General features: G+C 45.3%; 1 protein-coding gene across 3 annotated transcripts in view; it reads left to right on the forward strand.

The window, feature by feature from the left end:
- xylb (xylulokinase homolog (H. influenzae)) overlaps positions 1-19019 on the forward strand; it is a 295599-nt gene that overhangs the window by 237051 nt on the left and 39529 nt on the right. The window contains exons 16-18 of one of the 3 annotated variants that reach the window (XM_070880117.1): positions 9451-9509; positions 15245-15332; positions 17021-17115. In XM_070880117.1, the coding sequence (XP_070736218.1) occupies positions 9451-9509; positions 15245-15332; positions 17021-17115 (242 nt within the window). Of the gene's footprint in view, positions 1-9450; positions 9510-15244; positions 15333-17020; positions 17116-19019 lie in introns of those variants that run through there. The other 2 variants (XM_070880118.1, XR_011593279.1) reach the window with 2 other exon arrangements.

The following is a 19019-nucleotide window of genomic DNA, read 5'->3' on the forward strand; positions in this document are numbered from 1 at the left end:
CTTAGAATGGAGTAAGTGAAGATTTTTGTACGCTCGAAAAAACCTTGTCTACACTTTAGAAAATCAGGCGTAGGTTACAAATCAGGTGTAGGGAATGGGGGGGGGGGGGGTTTAAAGGGAAGTTTACAAACATTAAACTCTTCAGTTTTACAAATAAAGAGCCATCATCAATAATAAATGATAAAAACATCAATAAATCAACCAATAAATCAATCAAAAAAAATTAATAAGAAATATATATTTTTTTAAATCAATAAATAAAACATTTTCTACTTACCGACTGCAGCACCGGGAGCCCTCCAACAGCGTGCTGGGATGCCTCCCCCCCCACCCCCAGTGTGTCTCTGTCAGTGTCTCTATTTCTCTGTCTGTCTGTGTGTGTCTCTCACTCTCTGTCTGTCAGTGTCTGTGTTTCTGACAGTGAGGGGAGGGGGAGGAGATGGGTAGAGGGAGAGAGAGGTGGGTCGAGGGAGAGAGGGGGGGAGGGGAGGGAGGGAGGAGAAGGGGGAGGGGGGGAGAAGGGGAAGGGGGGAGAAGGGGAAGGGGGGGAGAAGGGGAAGGGGAAGGTGGGGAAGGGGAAGGGGGGAAGGAGAAAAGGGGGGAGGGAGGAGAGGGGTGGAAGCTAAAAGGGGGGGGGAAGAGGCTGAACGGGCCGGGCCCAGCGGCCGGGCCCAAGACTTCGGGCAGGGCCCGTCCCCAGCACCAGATTTACAGGTAGGTGGCGTTGGGTCAGATTGGGTCCGGGGTCGGGTGCGCGGGTCGAGTCGGGTCCGGTCCGGTGGGGGGGCGGTCGGGAGCACGGGTCGGGTCGAGGCGGGGGGGGGGGGGAGGATGGAGTTCGGGTCGTGTCGGTGGTGGGGTGGGGAGGGAGGTCAGGTTGGGTCGGGTACGGTCCGGTCCGGGTGTGGGGGGGGGGGCGGTCGGGAGCGCGGGTCGGGTCCGGGGAAGCGGGAGTTGGGTCGGGAGGAAGCAGGAGCTGGGCGTGGGAGGAGCCTTATCCACGCAGTCCCAGTGAGGCCATTCGGCCAGGGCTAGGGGCTGCGTGCTTCAGGCCCCTCCCACACAGTTTTGGGCGCCTGGAGCTACTGCACATGCGCGCCCACTATAGCGCGCATGTGCAGTGGTCCCGGCACTGTTTTCAGTGCAGGGACCTAGCTCCGCCCCCCACAGCTCGTGCTGCGCCGCGCCGAGCTGCAAACGACCTGCAGGGAGCCGGAGAACGGGCGTCCAGGGAACAGCGCAGCCCGAAACTTGGGCCCAATATTACTACTGAACACTCTGCCCTGAAAAAAATATTTTACAAGTGCGAAGTCTCATTCCCTCAGAAGAAAATTAAAATGTCGCAGATTTTAAAAATGTTTTTTTAATGTTTGTGTTTTGCTATTTATCTCTTCCCCTCAATCCCATGTGTGTATCCCAATCTTTATTTTGCTTTCTGTCCAATGGTTTAAATGTAATTTATATTTTATGCTTTTTACTTCCTGCTTTGCTGTCTGTGGGAATCTTCAATCTGATTGGTTGATCAGTCTCCCTGCTGCCTGCCCTGTTCAGAGACCCAACAGATCCCCTTAGAAGGCGCCGAATTCAAACTGACATCAGAAGAGAGGAAGCCTGTGCTCTAGAGCCTGCTGAAACTTTGTTTGAGGTGAACGGCGAGCACCGTTCCTTCACCGCTGACCGCAAAATCCAGGTCAATCTGTTTCAGTTATGTTGGGAGTTATTACTCCATTTAAAGGAGGTCGCCATCTGGGAACACTGCTGGGGAATGTGGCTGAGACCTGGGGGCTGAAATTGCCTTCAGTGGGAAATTGGGGCAGGCACTTTGAATTCACTGGAAATTTACGGCTCGGCGGGTGGCAGAGGGGAGAGCCAGAAAATTGGGCTCTTTAACTCTGATGCTGCTTCCCAGCGCTTTGGAGCGCTGTTTGAGGCGGTATAGGGGCGGGTTTGCGAGGGAGCGGGGCGGTGTCCATCACATGGCCAGTGCGACGCGGACGTACCACGTTGCAACGTCCCTCCCCTTCACCAGGGAGGGGCTGTCTGTTGGCGGCCCAGCCGAACCAGCAGCCACCATTGTCGCTGTCATTTAAAATAAAATGACGGCCGCGGCAGTGCACCCTCCCATTTAAGGGTAGCTGCAGGGCTCAGCCACTGGCGGCTTCCCGCCATGCAAAGCTCTCAGGGGCATCGGCAATTTCCTCCGTGGGGCACTAAAAGGTCGACACGTCGGGCAGGGCGGAAACATGGGATGTGGCGGAAACCCATTCCTGACGCCCCCGGCTCGGGGGCAATTGCGGATGGATCGGCTCTGCCACCTGCCCCTGGGCGGAAAGACCTTACTGCCCCATTAGAGGCGGTAACGGGCCATAAAGAAGGGGGCAATTTCTCCCCCTTGAGCTCTAGAGCTAGACAACACTCAGTGGAACTGGGTCTACCATGCACAAGGAGGGAGCACTCAAAGGCAGAGGTGAAGGAGAATGCAGTGCGGGGTCTTCTAGTACTCCACAGAGTGAGGAGAGGCAGGCCTCAGTATTCCCTGTAAGCTGCATGCGTGCACATCCACGCAGTAATCTGTATGGCACCACACAGGCTGCTCACAAGCTTACAAATCTGAACTGCCGCGCATGCGCAGAAAATCTAAAGGGACCAACACATTGAAGTAAAGAGGCCCTGCACAACAAAGTCAGTTTAGAGGAAACTTTGGCAGGCATGAAAACTGAGGAATGCTAAGTTTTAGAAGTACCCTGTTGCGCAAGGGTTGGTGGAGATCCCAAGGCCCCAGTAGCAGAGAAGAAAACAACTGCAGCCACACAGTGACGACAAAAGCCGCGTCTGCAATGGAAGAAACTAAACTGGAATCATTGTTTAAAGTATGATGCGCATGTGCCTCACCAGATCCCAGGCCACACATGCGTTATGTGGACCCATAGCAAAAACTCAACTCATAAGTGAATCTCCAGGCAAATTTAAACATAGGCATATGCCATTCAATCCCTCGAGCCTGTTCTACCATTCAATCAGATCATGGCTGATCTGTACCGTAACTCCATTTACCTGCCTGTGATCCAACCCCTGATACCCAGACCTAACAAAAATCTATCTAACTTGTAAATTTTAATTGACCACACATCTACAGACTTTTTGGGAGGAGATTAACGGTGACATCGGTGGCAGGGAGGGGGTGGTGTGAGAACGATGGCCCGTGTTCTTTAAATGTGAGGTCGAGAGGAGAACTTTTGCTCATCCCACATGCACATTCCAGTAAGTATATTTTAAAACTTATGTTGTTGGTTGCGGCCTAACAGGTAGATCCTTTAAAGAGCGCCTGTTAGGCCGCAGGTAGGCCTGGAATTCCTGAATGCAGCCTGAGGGGCACACCAATATTGCCGTGGAGGCCATGGGGTCCAACTCCTGTTTCTGATGTGGGTACTGCATGGCGACTATTTGGCTGTTACCTATATTGCGGGCGGTGCGCTTCCAGCTCGTAATGGAAGCTTAGTAGGCCGCTTAGTGCCCAAAAACGGGCGCTGCGTGGCTGAATCTCTAGGTCCACTTGTTTAGATTGCTGACTAACTAGGTTTGACTAATCATAGAACAGTACAATATAGAAGGTGGCCATTTGGCCCATCAAATTTGCACTGGCTCTTTTGAAGAGCAATCCAATTAGTCCCACCCCCACTCTTTCCCCAATCCCTGCATTGTTTTTCTCCTTCAATTATTTATCCAATTCCCTTTTGAAAGCTACTATTGAATCTTTTTCGACCAGAAGACGAGAGTTGATCTTATTGAAACTTATAAGATAATGAGAAGGCTCGATAAGGGGATGCAGAGAGAATATTTCCACTCATAGGGGAAACTAAAACTAGGGGACATAGTCTCAGAATAAGGGGCCACCCATTTAAAACCGAGGAGAAATTTCTTCTAAGGGTTGTCAATCTATAGAATTCTCTGCCCCAGAGAGCTGTGGAGGCTGGGCCATTGAATATATTTAAGCAGAGATAGACAGATTTTTGAGCGATAAGGGAGTCAAGAGATATGGGAGTGTAGGGAGGTGGAGCTGAGTCCATGATCATATCAGTAATAATCTTATTGAATGGCGGAGCAGGCTAGAGGGGCCAAATGGCCTATTCCTGCTCCTATTTCTTATGTTCTTATCCTATGAGACAGTGCATTCCAAATCCTAACCACTTGTTGTGTCAAAAAGATTTCCCTCATGTCACTTCTGGTTGTTTTGCCAAGCATCTCAAATCTGTGCCCTTAGGTTATCGTTGGAAACAGTTTCTCTTTATTTATTCCATCTAAACCCATCATGATTTTAATTACCTCTATCAAATCTCCTTTTAGCCTTCTCTGCTGTAAGGAGAACAACCCCAGCTTCTCCAGTCTATCCACGTAACTGTAATCCCTCATCCCTGGAATCATTCCAGTAAATCTCTTCCATAGACGCTCCAAGGCCAACACGTCCTTCCTGTCTTGTGATCTTTTATCCCTTGTTTTTTTTTAAAAGCAAGAAACTAAGTTGTCTAGGTTGGGAAGTTGAAGTTATCATTTTGAAAAGATTTCTGCTGGAAAGTGTTACTTAAATCTGTCATGTCTAAAGCATGATGCACAATGTTTCTGAGCTTGTTTCTCTCGCTGATACAATGACAATCCATCTTTAAACGAAAGAATATGTTTCCAAAGAGATTTAAGGTCGAGGCTGTAGATTTTTCTCCTATAGTATTCTTTAAGTAAAGAACACTCATTCAACTTGGCGAGATTTTCTCTCTTCCCATGTGCCAACTGTTGGTCACTGCAGCGCTACCTGTGGGCATGTGACTACTGCAACCCTGATTCCATTGTATTTGCTGATTGAAGTTATTATTTGGAATTTGTTTTGAATTGAGAGACCTAGGTGAATGAGTGGAAGCCATCAAGGAGTAAAATGGTCAGGGTAAGTATATCAAGATATGGTGGTTTTAATTAAAAGCCCCCAATTGTATGAAGACAGGAACATTTGATGAGTTCCACCATTTTGAGGTCTCAGAAAGGATGAGTTAGATTTTGACATGAGCAACAAGGAAGATCGATAGAGGAGAAAAAGAAAGACTTAGATTTATATAGCGCCTTTCATGACCACCGGACGTCTCATAGTCTCAAAGTGCTTTACAGCTAATGACTTACTTTTGGAGTGTAGTCACTGTTGTCATGCGGCAGCCAATTTTCACACAAGCAAGCTCCCATAAATAACAATGTGATGATGACCAGGGGCATTTAAACGTCTGACAGAGATTTAATAACAAAGTTATTAGCAAATACATCTATATAAAAATAAACTTGTGACATTTACCTGTTTCCTGTATAATGTGTCATCAGCCAGTATGACATTTTGTATTTGTTTTAGTTAGAGGTAGTGAAGTTAACTGGGTGGGAAAGAGTGAACTCCACACAACAAAAGATGGACATGAGCTGTCAATTTGAGGTAACAGTGTGTGAGAAGCAACAAGTCAGAGATCTGTGGAAGCATGGATGTTAAATGCTGCAGTCTCTTCTAATTATGTGGCTTTCTAGAATGTAGATCATTAAAGAAAGAAAGAGTTACATTTATATAGCGCCTTTTGCGACCTCAGGATGTCCCAAAGTGCTTTACAGCCAATAGAGTGTTACAATGTATATAGCTGGATCACATTTCAAGGTAACAACACATCAAGGAGTTGAGATAAGAATATCATAAATTATAAGAACAAAGCCAGAGTGCTTTATCAACCTCATATGGACCCAAAGACATGTCTACCTTGAAACACAACAATCTGCTTTATATTTTATAATATGAACAGAAGCAAATTTGTTTCCATTTCTGCAATTTACATTTGCTATCAGTGGATGTCATGGTCAACGGTAACCAAAGGGGAAGGCTGTCTCAGTTGAATTAAATGACCACCAGTGTTCTGGTTTTCCCTGTAGCAAGGGAATAACATATCAAGTATATCAGTTCCTATGGAGTGGAGGGTAGCCAATGTAACCCCACTTTTTAAAAAAGGAGGGAGAAAGAAAACAGGGAATTATAGACCGGTCAGCCTGACCTCAGTAGTGGGTAAAATGATGGAATCAATTATTAAGGATGTCATAGCAGTGCATCTGGAAAATGGTGACATGATAGGTCCAAGTCAGCATGGATTTGTGAAAGGGAAATCATGCTTGACAAATCTTCTGGAATTTTTTGAGGATGTTTCCAGTAAAGTGGACAAAGGAGAACCAGTTGATGTGGTATATTTGGACTTTCAGAAGGCTTTCGACAAGGTCCCACACAAGAGATTAATGTGCAAAGTTAAAGCACATGGGATTGGGGGTAGTGTGCTGACGTGGATTGAGAACTGGTTGTCAGACAGGAAGCAAAGAGTAGGAGTAAACGGGTACTTTTCAGAATGGCAGGCAGTGACTAGTGGGGTGCCGCAAGGTTCTGTGCTGGGGCCCCAGCTGTTTACATTGTACATTAATGATTTAGACGAGGGGATTAAATGCAGTATCTCCAAATTTGCGGATGACACTAAGTTGCGTGGCAGTGTGAGCTGCGAGGAGGATGCTATTAGGCTGCAGAGTGACTTGGATAGGTTAGGTGAGTGGGCAAATGCATGGCAGATGAAGTATAATGTGGATAAATGTGAGGTTATCTACTTTGGTGGTAAAAACAGAAAGACAGACTATCGTTCTGAATGGTGACAGATTAGGAAAAGGGAAGGTGCAACGAGACCTGGGTGTCATGGTACATCAGTCATTGAAGGTTAGCATGCAGGTACAGCAGGCGGTTAAGAAAGCAAATGGCATGTTGGCCTTCATAGCGAGGGGATTTGAATACAGGGGCAGGGAGGTGTTGCTACAGTTGTACAGGGCCTTGGTGAGGCCACACCTGGAGTATTGTGTACAGTTTTGGTCTCCTAACTTGAGGAAGGACATTCTTGCTATTGAGGGAGTGCAGCGAAGATTCACCAGACTGATTCCCGGGATGGCGGGACTGACCTATCAAGAAAGACTGGATCAACTGGGCTTGTATTCACTGGAGTTCAGAAGAATGAGAGGGGACCTCATAGAAACATTTAAAATTCTGACGGGTTTAGACAGGTTAGATGCAGGAAGAATGTTCCCAATGTTGGGGAAGTCCAGAACCAGGGGTCACAGTCTGAGGATAAGGGGTAAGCCATTTAGGACCGAGATGAGGAGAAACTTCTTCACCCAGAGAGTGGTGAACCTGTGGAATTCTCTACCACAGAAAGTAGTTGAGGCCAATTCACTAAATATATTCAAAAGGGAGTTAGATGAAGTCCTTACTACTCGGGGGATCAAGGGTTATGGCGAGAAAGCAGGAATGGGGTACTGAAGTTTCATGTTCAGCCATGAACTCATTGAATGGCGGTGCAGGCTAGAAGGGCTGAATGGCCTGCTCCTGCACTTATTTTCTATGTTTCTATGTTTTAACAGTCTTTGAGAGCTAAGTGTTTGGGGATTTGTGAGGTACTGTGCACGTCTCAGTGAATGCCCAATTACACATCTTCAAATAAAACATGGAACTTGTCAGAAACCAAGACCTAGCGGCGTTTTAACAGAGATATATTTTAACAGACCCATATCATGAGGGTATGATGGAAGAAAAATAATTTTATGAGATAAGTTACCTGATCTCAAATCTCAATCACCAGTCTGAGCTGTTCCTTAGGGGATGATATTGATGGAAACTTGGGGTATATTTTCCTCAGTGAGAAACGATTAAGAATTTTTAGTCTATTAATTACAATTTACACAGTCATTATAAACCAGTGACAGTTTAGCAAACACATCTTTCTTTAAATTTGCACATGGGGCTAAATATAGCAAGCCAAAGATTTCTGGATATGTGCTAGCAGTGATGAAGAGTTTTGATTGAATAAAAGATGTGTCACAATAAAATCTTTTACAATGTAAGATGTGTCGCAGATAATCTGAAAAGTATTATCTTCAGAAAAAAGCTTTCCCATGAACAACGAGGCTTTAAACTTAGTGAAGATTTTATCGTCGAGTGCAGTTTAAATCCACCTGAAGTGCAAAGGTGGTGTTTTTCTTGGTGTTAATTCACAGGAGAGGCTCAAATTCTGGGCAAAAGACTTATCGTGGTCTTTACTGAGAGCTGTTGGAATTCATTGGATAATAAATAACTGGCATGTGACAAAAAGACATAAATGCGATTAGTTTTTTAGAGACTCAGATGTCAGTTACAAAATGTAGGGAGCTGTAATTGTAAATGTAAAGGGTTGCACTACAATAGGGGTAAAGAGATGACTGATGCATGAGGCAATAGTGAGTAATTTAATTGCTGTGCATTTCCATATTCTCAGATAGGAATGTGGACAATAAAATATTAGTGCCAGCCTTGGCTCAGTGATAGCACTCTCCTGTCTGAGTCAGAAGGTCATGATGTTCATGTCTCACTCCAGAAACTTGAGTGCATAATCTAGGTAGATACTTCTGTACAGTACTGAGGAAGTGCTGCACTATTGAAGGTGTTGACTTTCAGATGAGATGTTAAGCTGCCTGCTCTCTCAAGGGATCAAGGGGTATGGAGAGAAACCAGGAAAGGGGTACTGAGGTGAATGATCAGCCATGATCTTATTGAATGGTGGTGCAGGCTCGAAGGGCCAAATGGCCTACTCCTGCATCTATTTTCTATGTTTCTATGTTTCAGCAGGAAATAGGAAATCCTATGGCACTGTTCAGTGAAGAGCAGGGTAGTCCTTCTGGTGTCCTCAACCAACACCACAAAGATCAAATTATCTGGTAATTTATCTCTTTTTGTTCATGGATCTTGCTTTCTGCACAGTTGGCTGCTGCATTTTCCTACATGACAGCAGCAACACTTCAGAAATACTTCATCGGCTATGAAGCACTGTGGATATACTGAGGTTATGAAGAGCGCTATAAAAATGTGTTTTCTCTCTTTCTCTCCCTTTCTCTTTCTTTCTCTCCCTCTTTCTTTCTCTCCCTCTCTCTGTCTCTTCCTCTCTCTCTCTCTCTCTCTCTCTCTCACACACTCCCTCTATTACTAGCGTTTTATCAAATCGAATACCAGACAGGATGGGATAGAGTGAAAGCATGAGGTGACATTTGGGGCTTCCATTCTGAAATTTGCTTTGCTGCTTCATACGCACAAGTGATAAATCTCACAAAAGTAACTGGAAAAAAGGGGTTTTAAAACCCAACTTTCGGTATACAGTCTATATTTATAGACATTCCATTCCCAAAACAATGTGGCTGGCTCAAAAGTGGATGGGTGACAATCTTATAAAAGCTACAACCATTCATAGGCATTGGGCTCATCTCCTTTCAGAACGGAAATGGGATTACTTTGATCGTAACATTAGTAAAACATCTAGTTACTTGATGCAAAATGACCAGCCTTGTACCTTTTTCATAGAACCCCTCCAATTCTCTTTTTTCTTTCAGTGAAGGGAACCAGAGTGCTGGCTACAGGAGGGGCTTCTTCAAACTCAGATATACTACAGGTAGGAGAACATCCTGCCCCTATCACACAGCTCTCTGCTGTGAGGGATATGATTATCACAGTCCATAGAAACATAGAAAATAGGTGCAGGAGTAGGCCATTCGGCCCTTCTTTTAGCCTGCACCGCCATTCAATAAGACCATGGCTGACCAATAATTATGTTGGTGCCAGAGGAGGATGAATGAGTTCTTATCTCCACCTCCTGGGTTACTCTTCTCCCTGCTTAACACCAAATAATTACCCTCCATCACAACTAGATCAAAGCCAATTAAGGCTGTCAATTCCAATGCACAATGTAATTAACATATGAAAGACACAAAAACATCTGTGGCTAGCTGACCAACTAGCAAGTGAAATTTTAAAACATTGATTGTCATTATTTTACTAATTCCCAATTTCTGCATGAAGTCGAAAAGTATAAGCTGCTTTAATCCTTTACAGATAAATCTAAGATCCCCCCCCCGCCCACCTCAGCCACCGATCTGTGTAGCACTAGCTTTTCTCTGATACAGCATTAGCACTGGAATTAGATTCAGAACTTTGAGCCAGGAAGGGCCAAAATTGTCACTCCAGATCTAACAAGTGAATCCAATTGAAAAGTGCACGAGAATGGAGGTCGGGTAAAGACAGCATTAGATTTGGCAACAAGTAAAAAGCTGGGAATCTAAAACAAAAGCTGGAGAAACACAGGTCAGTCAGCAGCTGTGAAGGGACCAGGGGCATGGTAGTGTTGTGGTTATGGCACTGAACTAGCAACCCAGAGGTTGTGGCTTCACATCCTAGCTATGGCAAATTGCACTGAATGAATCTGGTGAGTTGTGGGCGAGTAACGGAAAAAATGATTGCGAAAGCTTTTGGATTTATAACAAACACCCGACTAGTGCACTAAGCTACTATCCCTACACAGTCTGGCCTATGTCCTCTGAGGTGGCCTAGCAAGCTACTCAGTTGTCAGCATAACTAGGGATGGGCAATAAATGTGGCCTTTCCAGTATCAACCCACATTCTGGGAACAAGTAAAACACTAATTAACATTTTGGGTGTGACCCTTCATCAGAACTGAAGATGTGAAAAATGAACAAGATTTAAGTAGAATTAGAACAAATGGTAACAACTTATATTTATACCGCAACTTTAACACACAAGAACGTTCCAATATATTAGAAGGGGTGATCAATGGCTTATTCAAAACATGCTTGTTAAGGAGGGTTTGTAACAAAGGAAGAGGAGCAGGAATTCCGGAGTGTGGAGTCTAAGCGGCTGAAGGCACGGCATCCAGTGGTGGGGAGAAGGGCAGGGTGGGAGGGGGTTGGCACAAAAGGCTGGAGAGAGAAACGTAGAGTTTGAAGAGGTTTGTATAGCACTGGAGGAGGTGAGCGGGGGGCATGGGCATGGAGAGATTTAAACACAAGGGTGAAAAAGTTGCATTTGAGGCATTTGGAGGACCAGGAGCCAATGTAGATCATGAATTCAAGGATAATAGGTGGATGGATCTGGTGCAGCATAGGATGTGGCTAGTAGAGTTTTGGTTGAGGGTGGAGGAAAAAAAGATGCAGCCAGTACTCCAACAGGTACAACGTCTGAAGTCCGTGCCAGTTTTTGGGTTTTGCCAGATTTTGGACAAGAAAATAAATAGTCTGAAATCCGGCAACCTCGGGACCAAATCCGTGCCGGTTTTCGGGTTTTGCTGGATTTCGGACCTCGCTGTTGATGCTCTTCACCGCCCACCGATCCTCCGCTCCTCACCGCCAGCCAATTCTCAACGTCCGCCGATTCCCGCCGCTCCTCATCGCCTGCCGATTCACGATGCCCACGGCCCCCCGGCACTGCATCTTATTACTGGTTTCCTCGTCCTTCGCCACCCGATGTCGCCATCTTGGCCGCCTCAAAAATGTCCGGTTTTCGGACAGTTGTGGTTTTCGGAATTCCGGATTCGGGACGATGTACCTGTACACCATTTCATCTTGACTTTTATATTCCAAAACTTTTGCCATAATACCCAGTATTTTGTTAGCTTTTTTGTGGTTTTATCCACTCACTTTTAATGTCTTGTGAAGCTGAGCCCCCAAATTTCTTCCACATCACCCAGCCTTCCCCCATTCAATGTATTATTAATTTTTTTTACCAAAATGTACCAGCTCACGCTTGCTGGCAGTGCATTCTATATGTCACTTCTTTGCCCAGTTCACCATCTTATCAATATCCTCTTGCAGCTGCCTCAGGATGACTTACTGTGCCTCTTAGTTTAATAATCCTATATCCAAATCATTGTACGCAATGAACAGAAAGTTCCAAAACAGAATCCTGTGGGACACCGCTACCCAATTCAAATCACTCTGAGAACCTATTCTTAATTTCTACTCTCTGTTTCCTCCTCTAGCTATTTTTTAAACTAATTTTCTATCCTTCCTTCAATTCCATACCCCTTGTCAAGTGACCTTTTCAAAGGCTTTCTAAAAGTCCATCATCATCATCATAGGCAGTCCCTCAGAATCGAGGAAGACTTGCTTCCACTCTAAAAATGAGTCCTTCGGTCTAATATGAGACCACAGTCCCTGTTTCAGGTGGGACAAATAGTTGTTGAGGGAAAGGGTGGGTGGGATTGGTTTGCCACATGCTCTTTCCGCTGCCTACACTTGATTTCTGCATGCTCTTGGCGATGAGACTCGATGACAGTCCATGCACACCACATCCATTGCATATTCTCCATCTGTCACCTCCTTAAAGAACTCTTATCAGGTTTGTCAAGCACACTGTTCCTCTCTGAAATCTGTATTGACTTCTTCTATTTATTTTCTCTTCATCGTGACACTTAGTAGTTTCATCTTAATTTAAAGATTCTAACATTCCAAACCAGAAGTTATACAACAAATTGCATTTATATAGCGCCTTTAACGTAGCAAAACATCCTAAGGCGCTTCACAGGAGCGTAACCAAACACAAAATTAACCCCGAGCCAAAGAAGGAGATATTAGATGGGGTGGCTAAAAGCTTGGTCAAAAAGGTAGGTTTTAAGGAGGGTCTTAAAAGCACAGATAGAGGTAGAGAGATTTAGGGAGGGAATTCCAGAGCTTAGGCTCCAGACAGCTGAGGGCACGGCTGCCAATGGTGGGGCGAAGGAAATCTGGGATGTGCAAGAAGGCGGAATTGGAGGAATGCCGAGTTTTTGGAGGGTTGTAGGGGTAGAGGAGGTTGTAGAGATAGGGAGGGGCGAGGACATGAAGGAAAATGGAAAATGTTAAATTTGAGGTATTGGTGGAACGAGAACCAGTGTTGGTCAGCCTCCTGCCTCCCTGAGGGTAGAGAACCTGTCTTCTTCTGTGCACTCCCAGGACCAAGGCTTCCAGTGCTGCATCTGAGAATCTCCTTGCCCTCTCCCTTCACTGTTGAGCCATGGCTACATGTAGAGTGACAATGAGGTGCTTCTGCAACACAGCACCGCCCCTTTAAGTAGTGCAGAGAGCTTAGACAAAATGTTATTTGGCCAGTAGACTGCACTTGATATTGACACACCTCTTGAGTGCTAAGCCAACCAGCACTGCATTTAGCGCTGAGCTCAGTGCTCCAATCGTAAATAAGTAAGCAACATGAATTTTGCTTGGTGCCTGCACCACTTTGAACGGGCGCAGGCTGATTGTGCTCCCCGCACCCGTTTACATGTCTAATTAAATTTCACCTCCTTTGTGTTTTAATATTTGTAGTTAAAATATATGCTGAAAGTGTTTTACAAAGTACAGGCAACTCTCGATTATCCAGGTCCCTCAGGGATTGGGCTACTTTGGGTAAACGATTTTTCCATTAGGGTGAGTCTACATTTTAGAGTTAAAACTTTAATGAATAAATACAATCATTAGGGCGAGTTTACATTTATAAGTTAAAACTTTAATGAATCAATACAATCAGCTCCAAACAGTAACAAAAGATGGACATTACCAGCAAGCATGTACAGGGTCTGTGCCTGGAACCCGGTGCCGGCACTGCCCCCGTTCCCAACGTCAGCGGCGGCCGCGAGAGACAGCGGCTGCAGCAGTGCACACACACACACCAGCAAAGCAAGGGCAGAGGTGGGTGATTTTTACGGTGAGTGAGAGAGAGTGTGTGAGCGAATGTGCGAGTGTGAAAGAGAGAGAATGAGCAACTACAAATGAGCACAGTGTTTGGAAGGCGATTTTTCCAAATTATTTGGAGCTGTCTTTTCACTTGTTAGCAACAGAATTTAAAATCCCGTTACAACGGTTTCCCGTTGGATCCGTGTACGGATAATCGAGAGTTGCCTCTATTACTAAATATTTACAGTACAGAAACAAGAGGCTCATGCCGGTGTTTATGCTCCACACAAGCCTTCTCCCACCCCTCTTCATCTAACCCCATCAGCATATCCTTCTGCTTCTTTCTCCCTCATGTGTTTATCTAGCTTCCTCTTAAATGTATCTATGCTACTTGCCTCAATACTCCCTGTGGTAGCGAGTTCCACATTCTAATCACTCTCTGAAGAAAAAGGTTTCTCCTGAATTCCCTGTCAGTTATAATTCTGCAGAATAGCTCAGTAGATTAGAGGTTATTCCAACAAAGGTATTGTAGACATGAAAAGAGCTCTCTTGCAGTGATATGGGTTTTAGTGTGTGAGCTAAAAGTCTGTCTGGAATAGGAGGGAAGTTATTTCTGTGGATCCATTCCACAGAGGATAGTGGCAGTGCAGTCATGTTTTACTGTGAGTTACTATTGCGCACCGTGTAGGTAGTGAGGAGTTCCAGGTGTAATGTATTTGCTTCATGGGTTCTTTGCTTAAGAATTCATAGCAACACATTGCTATTAAGAACTAGTTGGTTTATTAACAAAGGTTTAACAATCTCACTACACATTACCAGTTCATCCACTAGGCTCACAACTGCATACCTCATCATGGATGACCTAGACCCAACTGACTGGGGTTTTATTGAGTCTTGTGAATATTACGTGACTGGCTAAGCTACTCACAATGCAACAGCTCTACAAACCTGTGAGGGTGGTACCTGCTGTTTGCCTAGTGAGAGCGCAAACCTACACTCATCAGATATGTAATGACTAGCTGGTGACTATCCCCTTCGTGATTGGGGGAGAACTTTCTGGGTCAAGTTGTCTCCAACACCCGATGGCGGAAGATCGGAGCTGACATTTTTTGCACTTGGCTCCAGATAATCCTACAAGCCAGAGATCTGTTCGTTGTATCCTACCCACATTTAGTATATTTTATATACATCCTCCTCCTTGCATCCTCACTGTGTTGAAATCAAGACTGATTGCACTGCCTATTCTAACTCATTCTGTTCCAGGGTCTCAAAACTGTGGCACTCGCCCCTCCCCGCTCCCCTCAATCTCCTATAACTAAGCCTTGGTCTCACTTAACCATTACTTCATTATTTGCCTTCTCTCTTACTGATTTCAATGTTGGTGTTACACATTGTGAGCAGTCTTCTGCCTTCACTGAGATTTCCTATACAATTAAAAAAAATTGTTTTCTATTCAAATTAATGATTTGTGTGATACGAAACCTGTGTGTGTTTTTTTTCCCTTAAGTTCTATGATTCATTTCTCAAAGGATTGCCTAATTCCCTTCCACATCGCATGGCACCCCTTGCCCGACGTAGCCACGGTCTCTGGTGTGACTGTGTGTGGCGCCAGTACTTCTGCAGGGCTGGCCCATTAAACTGCAATAACAGGGAATACCTAGTCACCACCTGTTTGTTGATTTTGCAGGTCTTGGCAGATGTGTTCAATGCTCCAGTGTACACAATAGACACAGCTAATTCAGCATGCTTGGGATGTGCTTACAGAGCAAAACATGGTACGTAGAAACTGAGCACTCTGAATGACTAGCCCAAGTAATGGGTCAAGCCATGTGAAAAAAATAAATGTTTCAATTTTTCTTTTAGTTAGATTATAAGTTTGTAATGAGCATGTTTTCATCTCCCTTTCGAGTGATTACAAGTTTTAAATACATCATACCCATATTACATAGAATCTACCACAAAGAACAGACCATTCGGCCCAACTGGTCAATGCCGGCGGTGTGCTTCACCCGAGCCTCCTCCCACCCCTCTTCATCTGACACTATCAGCATAATCTTATTCCTTCCTCCCTCATGTGTTTATCTGGCTCCCCCTTAAATGTATCTATGCTAATCGCCTCAACTACTCCCTGTGGTCGCGAGTTCCACATTCTAACCACTCTTTGGGTAAAGGAAGTCTCTCCTGAACTCCTAGTTAATTAATTAATACCCTATTAATGTTAGTTAATTAATTAACACTCATGCAGGAAAAGATATAGAGGGCAAAATTGCCCTGCACCCCGATTAGGGGCTGTCACCTTCTGGGGCCGGGACTTTTATCACCCGGCCCGGAGGTCCCGCCCCGACATGGAATTGGACCTTTCGCCCCTCAAAGCAAGCAGAGCGCTGTCTCTGGCACTTCGCTTCCTTTGAGGGGAGTTCCCGGAGCGGTAGTGGGCGCTGCGTACTCTGCATGGTGCTGCGCATGTTTTTTATTTCATATTTCTAGTGTTTGCTCGACCTAAAACCATCATCATAGGCAATCCCTCAGAATCGAGGAAGACATGCTTCCACTCCTAAAGTGAGTCCTTTGGTGGCTGAACAGTCCAATACGAGAGCCACAGACCCTGTCACAGGTGGGACTCATATGGCCGGGGGAAGGGGTATGTGGGACTGATTTTCCGCATGCTCCTTCCGCTGCCTGCGCTTGACCTCTTCACCCTCGCGGCATTGAGATTCGAAGAGCTCAGCGCCCTCCCGGATGTACTTTCTCCACCTCGGGCGGTCTTCGGCCAGGGACTCCCAGGTGTCAGTGGTGATGTCGCACTTTACCAGGGAGGTTTTGAGGGTGTCCTTGTAACGTTTCCGTTGCCCACCTTTGGCTCGTTTGCCATGAAGGAGCTCCGCACAGAGCATTTGCTTAGAGAGCCTTGTGTCTGGCATGTGAACTAAGTGGCTGCCCAGTGAAGCTGATCGCGTGTGGTCAGTGCTTCAATGCTAGGGATGTTAACCTGGGCGAGGACACTGATGTTGGTGTGTCTGTCCTCCCAGGGAATTTGCAGGATCTTTCGGAGACATCGTTGGTGATATATCTCCAGCGACTTGAGGTATCTTCTGTACATCGTCCATGCCTCTGATCCATACAGGAGGGTGGATATTACTACAGCCCTGTAGACCATGAGCTTGGTGGTAGATTTGAGGGCCTGGCCTTCGAACACTCTTTTGCTTAGGCAGCCAAAGGCTGCACTGACGCACTGGAGGCGATGTTGAATCTCCACATCAATGTCTGCCTATGTTGATAAAAGGCTCCCGAGATAATGGGAAGTGGTCCACGTTGTCGAAGGCCGCGCCGTGAATCTTGATGACTGGGGGGCAGTGCTGTGCGGTGAGGACAGACCTAAAACATCACTAGACCTAAGACATAACTAGACTTAAAACATCACGTGCCTCTCTGTTTCTTTGCTCTTATTTTACTTGTGTTACAGGACTGCAGGCAGCATCGGGACAATCCTTCGCAGACACCGTGCAAATGGCACCAGCGCCAAAGCTGGCAGTCATCCCCGCCTGTGAAGCAGATAAGGTGAGAGAGAGAAAAATACCCACAGAATGGGATATATTTTGCTGATTTTAATCCTCCAATTTTTATTCTCGCATGGGTTAAATATGGTTCCACGCGCATGAACAGTACCTCTACTACCTTGCCGAAGTGGTCTAAAAAATGAGTATTGTCAGACTAATCCATCATACAGGGTGTCGCAGCAAGTTCCACCTTGTCCTCACTGGTCTCCACATGTGCACTTTCCAGCAGGGTCATGGGATAGCAATCAGAAGTGGGAACCTTGGTTGATTTTCCCCACTCCCTCCCATTAATTCCTGCACTGCCCTGGACCTGATATTTACATTTAAGCAGACATTATTGTGACATTTACACAATCAGACATCATCTGAAACCAAAAATGGTTTGTTATCAGTTGAATTGTCCTCATCGAAACTGAACTATCCACAATCAGTGGTAGTCTAATATCCTCCAGCAGCGAGCTGGTTGTTTAAACAGTACAATTCTTGGTAATGAAGTTAGAAAATACTTTCTTGTGTCAGCTGTGGCTCAGTGGGTAGCACTCTCGCCTTTAAGTCAAAAGGTGTGGGTTTAAGATCCACTCCAGAGACTTGAGCACAAAAATCTAGGCTGATACTCCAGTGCAGTGCTGAGGGAACACTGCACTGTCGGAGGTGCCATCTTTCCAATGAGATGTTAAACTGAGGCCGTGTCTACCCTCTCAGGTGGACGTAAAAGATCTCATGGCATTATTTCGAAGAAGAGTGGGGGCAGATTATCTGGTCGTTATCACTTTGCTGTTTGTGGGATCTTGCTATGCACAAATTGACTGTCTCGTTTCCTACATTACAACAGTGACTACCCTTCAAAAAACACTTTGGGATTGCCGATGGTCATGAAAGGCGCTATTTAAGTGTAAAGCTTTCTTTTAAACAAATGCAGATCTTAAAGGTAAAAATCTTTAAAGTGTGATTAAATAACAATGATAGACCTCTCGGTGTTCTGTCTTAACAGATTGGGAACAGGCTGCTCAATTGACAGAACTGACCTTCAGTTTTGTTCCTGAGTCATCCACCCTAGCCCTTCTTTGACAAGACAAGTCCACACATGGGGTCCATTATTTCTTATTTTATCTTCGTGCTGTTCTCTTCATCTTTCTTAAGTCAATTAGAGAAATCTGTCTGAATTAGAGAAACACTAATATCTCGATATGAGTTGTAGTACTTTTACAATTCTATGAAAGGGGTGAGTGGAAAGTATATGGAACTAAAAATGAAGCTTCATAAGATATGCAAGTTCCTGATAAATAACAGATATAAAGAACAGTCACTCCTCCATCCCGGACATGAACATGACAAGACCTTTGCTTCATACTCGCCTCTTTTTAAAAATTATTCGTTCATAGGATGTAAGTGTCGCTGGGAAGGCCAGCATTCTTAGTTGCCCTTGAGAAGGTGGTGGTGAGCCGCCTTCTTGAACTGCTGCAGTCCGTGTGGTGAAGGTACTCCCACAGTGCTGTTGGGGAAGGAGTTCCAGAATATTGACCCAGCGACGATGAAGGAATGGCAATATATTTCCAAGTCAGGATTGTGTGTGACCTGGAGGGGATCTTGGGAGGTGATGGAATTCCCATGCTCCAGCTGCCCTTGTCCTTCTAGGCGGTAGAGGTCGCGGTTTGGGAGGTGCTGCCGAAGAAGCCTTGGAGAGTTGCTGCAGTGCATCTTATACATGGTACACACTGTAGCCACGGTGCGCTGGTGGGGTGCCAATCAGCAGGCAGCTTTGTCCTGGATGGTGTCGAGGCTCTTGAGAGTTCTTGTCGCCTTCCCAGCTCTCAGTTAAGTATTCCCAAATACATTCTACCATCTTGTGCAAATTGATCTTTGAGCAGTTTATTTACCATTTCTGGAAAAAAAGCTAACATTTAG

The sequence above is a fragment of the Pristiophorus japonicus genome, chromosome 5, assembly GCF_044704955.1.
Source record: "Pristiophorus japonicus isolate sPriJap1 chromosome 5, sPriJap1.hap1, whole genome shotgun sequence".
Taxonomy (NCBI): domain Eukaryota; kingdom Metazoa; phylum Chordata; class Chondrichthyes; family Pristiophoridae; genus Pristiophorus; species Pristiophorus japonicus.